The sequence below is a fragment of the Cyprinus carpio genome, chromosome A20, assembly GCF_018340385.1.
Source record: "Cyprinus carpio isolate SPL01 chromosome A20, ASM1834038v1, whole genome shotgun sequence".
Lineage (NCBI taxonomy): Eukaryota > Metazoa > Chordata > Actinopteri > Cypriniformes > Cyprinidae > Cyprinus > Cyprinus carpio.
In genome coordinates this window covers 22,468,626-22,480,733 of record NC_056591.1, presented here as the reverse complement: position 1 = coordinate 22,480,733, position 12,108 = coordinate 22,468,626, and the positions used below count along the sequence as shown (strand labels likewise).

At 35.4% G+C, this 12,108-nt stretch overlaps 1 protein-coding gene across 2 annotated transcripts in view; it reads left to right on the top strand.

The window, feature by feature from the left end:
- Positions 1-687, top strand: part of LOC109112940 (alanine aminotransferase 2) — an 8,369-nt gene extending 7,682 nt beyond the window's left edge. For both annotated transcript variants that reach the window (XM_042778160.1, XM_042778159.1), the window contains 2 exons: positions 202-302; positions 407-687. In XM_042778160.1, coding sequence (XP_042634094.1) covers positions 202-302; positions 407-536 — 231 coding nt within the window. In that variant the 3' untranslated portion in view covers positions 537-687. The remainder of the gene's footprint in view (positions 1-201; positions 303-406) is intronic.
- The last annotated feature ends 11,421 nt before the right edge of the window (positions 688-12,108 follow it).

Here is a 12,108-nt window from a genome sequence, read left to right as displayed (position 1 = left end):
CACATTCCTGTAGCTTAAACAATATCAGGGCACTTGCAATGCCAAGATCGTGGGTTCGATTCCCAGTGATTGCATGAACAGATGAAAAACAATGGATATTTTGAATACAATGCAAGTCAGCAAATGCATGAATTACAATTGTGATATTTCCCAAAGGCAAACACTCAGAGACAGTGTTAATTTGTGTGTGTGTGTGTGCAGTCTGTGGGGTTGTTGTACAGCAGGAGGTTGTTGGAGGATCAAGGTGTGTGTGTTGGGTTCAGTGAAGATCACACACATTCACGGAGCTGCTGCCACTTCAGGTACTGTGACCTTTTCAGACATGCATTACACACACACACACACTCACACACACACACACACACACACACACTCAACACCCAGTCGCTGTGTGTGTGTGTTCTAGGCTGTGTGTGCTGATGCCATCAGAGGAACTGGAGGAAGCTCTCCATCGCCTTCGATGTTTTCACTTTCATTTCCTTAAAGAATTCTGTGATACTGGAGAAACAGTCGGTGAACCACAAAAGAGCATTTAAATAAGTTTCATGAATGCACAAATTCATATACAGATGAAACTGAACTTGGGTTGGGTTGTTTTTTTTCTTTCATCATCATAAAACAGCAGCATAACCTATCTGTTATAGTTTAGGTGTTTGATAAAATTACACAAACCAGTTTCAATTCAAATTAATAATAAAAACATTATAATAACATCAATAATAGACAAATAAAAGTAATAAAAGTCAAAATACATATCATAATATAAGAATATAAGTCTGTTAAATGCATTTAATTAATTATGTACGTTTTTTTTTTCTCATCAGAGGACAGAAAAACATATGTTTATTAGATATATCACAACAAACAAACAAAATAAAATTTCCTACATATATTTTCAATTAAAATACAATTAAATAAATAGATCATGTTTTATTTTGTAACTACTGTTTATTATAAATCATACACTGTCAGAATTAAAAGGTTGCATTTTACAGGTGCACCTGGCAGTCCCTTATGAAAAAAAAAAACCATTTTACTACAACAGACAAAAGCATTATTAAAAAATCCCCATGGTTACCACTACAGTAAACATATTTTAATCACATGTAAACTAAAATATAATCTAATAAACTGCAGTTAAGGCTATTTGAATGTTAAATGTCTGCTTTCAAATATAATGTTAAATGGGTATCATTACCCATTTTACTCTTAAGAATTTAATAAGTTTAATCATTTAAAAGTTAAGGGGTATCGGCAATACTGTCCTTTGGAAGTATCGGTATAGTATCGAAAACAAAATAAGTGGTATCGCCCATCAGCTTTACGAACACGCCCCCCGTCGGCCATTTTTCTAAAAATTCACTTTAAAAAACAAAAACATATTTATAAACAAAAACAGTCGAGTCAGATTTAGATTTGTCGCTCAAAACAAATCGGCGATTTTTTGCATTTTAACTCTTAAAAACATATTTATATTTTTTAACAAACTGAAATTACTGCTTAACCATGCAAATTAACAACATGCAAAATGCATACAGCCCCTTTTTTATTTTGCATTTAGCACCACTGAAACTTGTATTCTGTCAGGCACTTAAATTTTCACCACTTTACACTTATACTGTAACCCACTTAAATTTTCCACACTTACCCCACCATGCACTTAAGTTTGCTCCACTGTCCCCTCCTGTGTTTGTTTATTTTTATGTTTTTACATTTAGCCACTCAATATGAGTCAGCTTCCAAAGTAAAACACATTTGATACAGCACCAGTAACAATCATAAGCCCCAAACACGTCAAAACCTCAGGATCAATGATCAGCGCCGATGACGTCACAGCCGCACGGAGATCGGTGCCGTTTCCCCCGGTGTTTACTACATCTACATGCGTGTGTCATGAGATCCGGCGCGTGTAGCGCGTGAGGAACACTCGCTCTCCGCCGCATCGGTGCAGATTCTCCGTGGCCGTGGACACGGTTCCATCCCGGTTTTCGTAACGGTATTTAGGGTTTCCACGCGCTTCTGGCTGTTTGCAGTTCGTCCCCCCCGTGTCGCTGCCATCAGGGCGGGATGCGATTGACCGGCTCTGCGCGCTTCGGTAATTCGCGTGTCCGAGTAGGTTGATCGGTTAACGGGAGTCAACGGAGGAGTCCCTCCAATCCCTCCCCACCACCCGCTCGCGGCTTCGTTCCTGTCGGTCCTCTACCTGTTACTGTCCTTCGCCGTTAACCGGGGCTGCACCGCGGGGTTGCCGCGGCTCTGATGGGCGATGGCGGCGGGCGACCCGAGCAGGGAGGATGTGGACACGGGCGGGGACCATCAGAAGAGGGACGATCCAAGAGCGACACCACCCGTAACCTGACCGAAAACGCCAGGCTGTCCTACCACACTACAGACTTGTGAGTGTGGGTGTGTGTTGGGGCACTGCTGTACTGATACGTATAAATGTTTACCATTTGCTACTCTCATATATACCATGGTACTGAATGATTATCGGATGGCAGCAGTATGGCACTGCAAGTGAAGAGTACCATGATATTACACTGGTACCCGTTTAAAAACACGTGCTTTTCCATATTATTGTCCTAAATATTAATACTGAGCGACTAACATATATATACATGGGACAGCACTTAAAGAAATAACCAATTTGTATAGTACACATGATTGATTGGGTACTAAAGTTATTTACAATATTAGCTTTTAATAATTGTGCATACCATACTCCAAAGTACTACTTCAAAAAATTCCAATATTACCAGGTACATGTTCTAAAAAGACAGTATTACCATGGCCCACTGGGATCATTATCTATACCTCGGTCCAAAAAACCAATAATACTCTGGTACTGAGTGCTGAGACATGACCAAATACCACAGTTACTTCAAGAATTACCATGGTATATTCATAACTACTGAATAAGTTTGCCAAAATACCACATGTGCCATTATATTTGCATACTGCTTATTCAAAACTTGTACATTACACACAACGGCCCTTCAAGGAATGTAATATGTCCTAAAACATGGTATTACCATGGTAACTGGATGATTGCCCTTAATCCATATGGTACTAGTTTACATGTTACTCCTAAGCACTTTGAAGGAATACCATGGTAAAGTATGATTAAAAAAGGGAAAGTTACTTATGGCCACTAACAATGATTTAGGGACAGTGACCCAAGTGTCATAGTACTTAAAGAATACTGTGGTGTTTTAATATTGGTAAACAAAGTGTACATATGCCATTATATTTACATAGCGACTTCCAAAAACTGTACCATGGTGGCAATGACATATACCCTATTATTTCACCATATTTACTCCAAAGCCTACTTTCAAGGAAATCCCGATATTACCATGGTATATGTCCAAAAATGATTGCTATGTACTATACTACTAAATATTTACTCCTCAATAACTACAGAGGAATACCATGATATTACCATGGTGTAGTGATTTAAACATGGAGCAAACATGATCCTTATATTTAGCGGTTATTATATGTTTCAGATCTTCAGTTTCTGTCACTCATCAATCTCAGTCCTAATGCCTTGTATTGACTGGATTACACATACACAAAGGAGATGTTTAGGCAGAATGGATGAGCTTTAATTTTCCATGCAGTGAAGGGCGGTGGTGATTAATCCTCTATTTAAGCTCTGTAAAACGCATTCGGTAGGACTCGTGCATTATATTGTGTGAGGAACTGAGCAGAACTCAGCAGCTGAACAATCTCCATCACAGATCTCAAAATCCTGCAGTTTGCTTTATTTCCTCAATAGGAATAGTTCTAGCCAAAAATGAACATTTGTTGATAAATGTATTCCTTCACCACTCAGAGCACAGACCAAGATGGTAGGTGAGGGTTTTTTTCTTTATCAGATTTGGAGAAATGTAGCATTGCATCAGTTGTCTCACTGCTAGTGAATGGGTTGCCGTCAGAATGAGAGTCCATACCATGCGGATAAAAACATTCACAATAAATCCACAGCACTCCAGTCCATCAGTTTTAAAAAACAAAAAATCTGGAGAAAGACAAAAGAGTGAAACACATCCATCAGCAAGATGTTTTTAAACTCAAATAACATAAGAGTCCCATAATTCTGGTCTGAAAAGCTGCACCGTTTTTGGTCATTTTTAGTGACATGAACTGTTTAGTAAGTGCATGTTTATTCTAGGTGTGTTGTTTGTGGGACAAACTGATTACTGAGTTACTTCCAGTGTGAGTGTGATGGACAGATAAGTGAAGCAGTGATGGATGGCACTGTGAGCCACAGGCTGGGTTTTTCTTTCCAGCGCCTGCAAGGTGTAAAGTGTTGTTTCTGTTTCATTCTCATTATGGGTTTCCAACACGTTCTCTACTCGCCAAACATCGTCTCAACATTGGACCCTTGGACATCGCTTTTTGACGCTCATTGCTTGTTGGTTTGCCTTATGTTGTTGATCAATGTATGCATTTAAAGGGATACAACACTCACACACAAATGAAATTTTTTGTCATTAATCACACTTACCCCATGTCGTTCCAAACCCGTAAAAGGCTTTGTTCGTCTTCAGAACACAATTTAAAGATATTTGGGATGGAAAAACCGGGAGGCTTGTGACTGTCTCATAGACTGACACAATTAAATTACACGTGAAAAACAGCGCGGGGGTCCTTTTGGTTGCGGGATGATACCAGAAGAGCATATACAGCATTACGTTGGATATGGAGAGGACCACAAGAGGAGGACTGTTGACAAAGGAAATTATTGAAATAAAGTCATCTATTTGTTGTTTCTTCACTTAAAAAAAAGTGTTTCCGTGCGCTGTCGTTGATAACCGCTGATTGGCACGTTCTGATGGCAGATGGGGTATGTCGTAATGACGCAACTTTCAATACCGGTTATGGGACCTTGACAACTGTTATTTATTTGGCAGTCTATGGACAACAGGTCACAAAAGCCTCCCAGTTTTTCATCCAAAATATCTTAAATTGTGTTCTGAAGACAAATGAAGCTTTTAAAAGTTTGAAACGACATGGGGGTAAGTGATTAATGGGGACAAAATTTTTCATTTTGGGGGTGGAGGTATACTCTTTAAAGGTTTGCATGCATTTGTCAAAATTAGGAAATCATTTTTATAAATGATATTTCATAGATTATTTTCGGAGCACTAACCCACCCATACCCCTAAAACCTAACACTCTAAACATATAAAAAAAAAACACGTAAGAGTGAAAAATAAAAGTATGGTCCACAGCAAATGGAGACGGTGCTCGGTTTGGGCCTCGGAAGACTGGGAATTGAATATACTTTTTGAAATAATTTGGATATGTATTGCCTGCTACCGTATATCTCTGTGGTATATAATTCACCAAAGGCGTAGGTTTAGGGGAATGGGTTACGTGCCATAAAATGTGTAAATAGTGTAATGGATAAAATTGTTGTGACTGTTAACATAGAAAAATCACACCCCAACATATATGCAATAATGACAAAATTATTACCCAATATAAAATAAAAACAATATGATAAAATTTCTATATAATTTCTCAAATTTTACATTTTTCAAACTTTATTTGATAGATAATCTGAGTTGTGGATATGATGTTTATTTTTACATTTTACAAACTTTATGTTTGAAAATCTCATGATCGTGTTCAGTCGCTCATGATCATATCCAGTAAAGTATTATTTCTATACTATTATAGTATTTATTAATATTTTAAATTATATATTTGTTTTTAGTTTAATTTGAATTTAAGTTTAAATAATTTTGTTGTGTCCCTTTTTAATGTATATTTCTATTTAGCTTTAATTCATTTTTATTTAAGTTTTAGTAATTTTAGCATTTCAGTTTCTACTTATTTTATGTTTGAGTTTATCATCATTTATTATATTCAATTGAATGAAAACTATTTTTAATAGTTTTAGTTATAATATAACAGCACTTGCCAAGAAAATAGTTTTAGTTTTAGTTAAGGTATTATTTTGCCAATTAACCCCATTATGATTTATTTGAATTAGCTTCTATTTTTATATTTCATTATATATATTTCCAATGTAAATTAGTTTTAATTTTAGTTTTAATTTTTGTTTAGGTTAAGTAATTTGGTGTTATTTTTTGTTATTTTAGATTTATTGCAGTGTTGTTATCGTTAAAACTAAAACACTAGTTAAACATTATTTTTCATTAATTGAAATAAAGCTAAAATTTAAAATAATAATATGAGATGAATAACTAAAATAAGAAAACTTAAAATAAACTAACAACTAAAATATTAAATATGTTTTGTGAAAGAAACAACAAAATGTTAAAAACTTACATTAAAAGGTAACCTAAAAATATAAAAATCTATTCTATTTCGCTTTATTGTTTTTTCTGTCCAGTTTTAGTAAGTTTTTAGTTTCTGGTTTAAGTTGAAGTTTTTCATCTAATAATTGAATTTATTTCAGCTTTTTTCAATGTTTTTAGTTTCAGTTAAAATAAGAACCCTGCTGAAGTGTTACTAGTATATTTTGCTGTGTTGTTCTTGTGGTTGAATGAGCTGATAGATCAATATGCTGTGAGAGTCCAGACACAACACACACTCATCTGATACTCATACACACACACACACACACACACACACACACACCGCCTGCAGCCTCGTCCCCACATCCGTGTGTGTGTATATCTGCTCAGATGTTTTCCCAGGACAATATTAGGTAGGGTAAATTGTATGCGTATGTATCCCAGGTCAATTTTAACCCAAAAAAAAGGTAATGATTTTGTATAAAGGAAATATCTATATATATATAACAAAAGAAAATACAGTGTTATTTGACACTCATTTAACATTATCGTTCATCTTTTGTCTTAGTTTTTTTGTTAGTTCTTGGTTGGTATAAAGTCACATATAGTACATAGCTAATTCAAGTCAGTCATTGCTTCTCCCTACATTTTCCAAATAACATTTTACACACCCAAGACAAAAGAAAGAGGGAAATCAAAGAAAATATATAAATGTAAACAAAAATAAAAAGACAGTAAAGAAAAGATACAACAAAAACAACATACGTAACCAATTTCACCCCAAAAATATTTTGATATATATAGGAGATTATATTATATTATATTATATTTAGACCTACGTTCAGTAGAAATTTTAGAAAGGAAAGATGAAGATATATCATGGGTTATTGTAATACCTTAATCCATTTTGCCAATGTTAAATGAAATTCATTATTAGTTTTATTTTTTGTAGTATTATAGAAAAAAACTTTTTTTTCTATTTAACTTCTTTTTTATATCAGAAATGATAATTTGAGTGTAAAGTTATAATGAATGCAAATTCAAAAAATCCTAATGATCCAAAAAAAAACTTAATTTTGCTAATTTGTCATTTTTTTTATTATTATTTTGGGGTTGCATGTGACCTGATTTTGTGAGATTCACCTGATTCTCTCTCCCACACACACACACACACACACACACACACACACACACACACACACTTAGTTAATTTTTCATCTAATAATTGTGAATTTATTTCAGCTTTTTTTCCAATGTTTTTAGTTTCCCAGTTAAAAATAAGAACCCTGCTGAGTGTTACTAGTACATATTTTGCTGTGTTGTTCTTGTGGTTGGGCTGACTTTGATAGATCAATATGCTGTGAGAGTCCAGACACAACACACTCATCTGGTACTTCATACACACACACACACACACACACACACACACACACCGCCTGCAGCCTCGTCCCCACATCCGTGTGTGTGTATATCTGCTCAGAATGAGCCAATCACTGAAGCATGTGCTAGAATGTCAGATGTATTACTGCTGTGTGTGTGTGTGTGTGTGTGTGTGTGTGTGCAGTGTGTGTGTGTGTGTGTGTGTGTGTGCAGTGTGTGTGTGCGTGCAGCGCTGGGATGGCAGCTGGCTAACATCATGGATTAAACTGTTTGTCTATGTGTCAAGTAGAAGGATGAGCTGCAAAACACTGGTTCCCTGCCTCAACGGCTGTTCAGATCTTCATGACCATCATTCGCTTTGTGCTTTAAATGCTGTCATTTAATGAAATTAGTGTGCATTTGTAGTCATTTAGTGAATGAAGCTAATTGTTTTCCCAGGAACATATATTAGGTAATTGGGTAAATGTATTCAGTATGTATCCAGGTCACATTTTAACCCAAAAAAGGTAATGATTTTGTATAAAGAAAATTATCTTTATATATATATATATATACAAAATGAAATACAGTTTTATTTGACACCATTTAACATTATTCGTTCATTCTTTTCTTCTTATTTTTTATTGTTATTCTTTGTTTGGTAAAGTCAAATAAGATACTCACGAGCAGTGCACGTACATCAGTGCTTTTCCATACATTTTCAACTAACATTTACAAAACCAGACCAAAATGCAAGAGGGAAAGTAGAGACTAAATATAGAAAGTAAACACAAAAAATAAAAAAGACCGGAAAGAAATATACACAATAAACAACATACGTCAGCATTTTCACCCCAAAAATATTTTATATTATAGTTATTATATGTCTATGATCTTATATTAATATTATAGTAGAGTATATTATATTATATTAGATTCTATGATATTTTAGACTAATTTCCCCAGTTAAAGATTAATTAGAAAGGAAAAGAGATATATCATGGGTTAATATCCTTTAATCCATTTTGACCAATGTAAATTAAATTATTTTAATTAGGAATTTTTTGTAGTATTATGAAAAAAACTTTTTTGTTCTTATTTAACTTCTTTTTATATCGAAATGATAATTTGAGTGTAAAGTTAGAATGAATGCACTTCAAAAAAATCCTAATGATCCAAAAAAAAAACTTCATTTTGCGATTGTCATTTTTTTTTTATGATTTTGGGGTTGGCATGTGACCGATTTGTGAGATTCACCTGAGTCTCTCTCCCACACACACACACACAACACACCATCACACAAACACAAACACACACACGCTCTCAATGCATACAGCATTGTGACACAAGAAAACACGATGCAGAGAAAGGCACACATGCAAAACACACAAACATATGATTAAGTACGCAGTGCCACAATCTAATCATGTGGGGGTTCATTTTCTCATAAACACAATTAGCGCAAAGAGATTGCCAATCTGCTGGAGATTTTAGGATAAAAAGGCATGAGAAAGAATAATTCATTCCAGCATGTGAGTCACTGGGTTTGGCTTATCCTGGATAATATTTCATCTGCACATGTTCCTCAGGCTGTTCTGGGGCCAGTTTAGTGAAGCAACCGCAAAATCAGAAGATCTTAAAACAGAAGTGATCAAACCGCTGCGCACTTAACCACCAATATTTACCTTTATTAGCAATGTTTAAGGCATTCTTATTATTTTATTAGGATTAATCAAGTACCACAGTATTCCTATATGGCAAAAATATATATTCTGGCCAAAATCTATTTTAAATAAATGCTAAATATATGTTGTAAACAGTGAAGCTGAATGAAATACATTTTTTGAAAATTGGAAATCTATTTAGTTTCTTTGGACAAACCAAAATCTATTTCAAAATCAGTTGGGAGACAAAAGAAGAAAACAGGGAAAGATTTGATTTAATAACTTTGATTTTTTTTTTTCAGGCATCATAAAAGATGTAATTTTTAGAACATTCAATAAAGGAAGACTTTTTTTTTTTCAAATGTGGTATAATAGAATATATGTATAGAATTATATAAATATATAATATATATACTATATCTATATTAGATCTTATATACGTCTAAAAATACACATTTTTGCTGCGATGGGTTGCATCCAGATATTCCTGGGATTGAAAAAATCTTTTAAAGCCATTTAAAAATAGTATTTTAATTCTTAGAATAGATTAAAAAAATATACAAACTAGGCACAAATAATTTATAACAATGTTTCAAAAATAATATTTTGATTTGTTTTGGTATATTTCGGAAACATTTAAAAAGTGTGTGTGTGTGTGTCGTGTATGCGCGGCGCTTTTGACTTTCCGGGTTATGTTCCTTTTAATTCAACAGAAAACTATATTTTGTAACACAGTACTTGGAAAGGGGAGAAATCCGGGCGACTAAAAAAGTTAAACTCGTCAAAAAGATCACATAACGTGTATATTAAATATTAATGGTAGGAATTATAAAGATTATATAAGGTCATGTAGATGTTAAATTACATAATTTTCTATGCCCTGCAGATATTAGCGCAGCATTTCTCGCGCTGATTGGACACATTCAGTCTTTTTGGGAAAATGGTTAACGTTATTATATTTTTTTTATTTTGGCAGTCTACGGGTTTCAGCAACCGCAGCCTCTATGGTGCGCGACACCGTTCGAAACACGGCACGTGGCGGGTTTCTCGGTAGATCCGGTGTGGATCCGACCGATCTGGACTGTGTGGCCAGCGAAAATAATACTATGGTGAAGGCTTGCCGCTCACGCTGCTTGGTAACACACAAACCGTCATTAAAAAAAGATGTAGCTTTAATTCTAAAAATTGCTTTTTTAAAGCAATAATACAAACTATACAGTAAAAATAGAGCCATAGACGCAACGGCCGTTTAAAATGCCTACTGGCCGTAAGCATTTATGAGCGTATTACAGCGCCCCTTCCAATGAAGTGGGCCGGGTACGGCTACTCGGTTAATATTTATGAGCCAAGCCTTCCATATTAACAACAGCTTCAATCGGATAGGCGTGCGAGACGAACGTCACGTTCGGTTATTAATATTCATAAAGACGAGAGCTCCCGCTGTTCAGCCAGGATCGACAGATTTGCTCCCGTTAACGGTTGATTCCGGTCCGCGTATTTTTAAGACATTGCGTCACGTTGATGAATTTGAAGAAATGCTACCGAAAGGCGCATCCGTCCGCTTATAATAAACAAATCTGCGCCAGGCACTTGAATATGCGCACGGAAGACCGGTAACGGTGGGTTTAGAGACGCGGTATATTAAAAAGAAAACACCGAAGTGGATCACATCAGCGTGTATTTGTGTATATATACACACACGGTTATACTCAGGTGGGCCAAACGTTTTGCGCGTGGCGTCGGTGGTCGGTGATGTAAACCCGGTTTGCGCGGCTCGGGATGATCGGTGAGGCTCATGCACGCGCTCTTCCGTTCGATATCCGCACCATCCCGGGGTGTGACAGATAGACACGGCTCCGCCGCCGCTGAGCCCATGGCGGGTCCCGCATTCACCGGAGCGCACGGGACCTGGATCACATCCGGTTACAGGAGAGGACGCGTCATCTTCTTCATCGTTATCATCGTCGTCGTCCGCAGAGAAGCCGTACGCAAACGGAGGCATTTAACCTGGTCAGACTGCGGCAGCCACCGCCCCTGGTAACAACAACACCCCGTTTGTGATCTCCGGTCATATCAAAGAAACACATCTGCAGTAACTGCAGCCGCGGGAATGACATCCGGGACGGTAGTGAGAACTGGGCCCGACGAACCGCGCTGGAGAATAAATAGTGTTTTTTTTTATTTTTTTATTTTGGCCTATTTGACATTACAGTGTACATGTTACTGGTTGAAAAAATAATAACAACAAAAAAAAAAAAAATAAAAAAATACATATATATATATATTGCTTATTTTTAAAAATATAACATTATATAAAGTATAATTTAAAATAAAATGTATTATGCAACGTATTGTTTTTTTAGCTTGCGAATATTTCCATTACCTAGCAAGAGAGTTAGTTAGCCATTCATGTACTTCTTGAGGTTCGTAATTAATATTTAAGTTTTTTTAATTGTCATTTATTTCACTAATCGATAAATGTGCATACTGTGAATGTTCAGTTGTGTAAAATGTAAAAAAGGTTAAAATCCATTCCGATTAAATCAACTGACCATATACAGTAACAAATAAGTTTACTTTAAAATACTGTGTGGTTTAGGAAGTATTAAAGCGTTATGTATTGCTGGATATTCATATAAGGGCAAATACATTGCACTTTTTACAATAAAAATAATGTGTTTTTTTGTTGTAAGCGGAACAAATAGGGACTCAGAGTAAGTTACAATAAACCCCAGGATGTGTTTGCATCATATTAAATTAATATTAACTCTAGAGTATAAAAATAATGCTTGAAACAAAAAATTATTAAT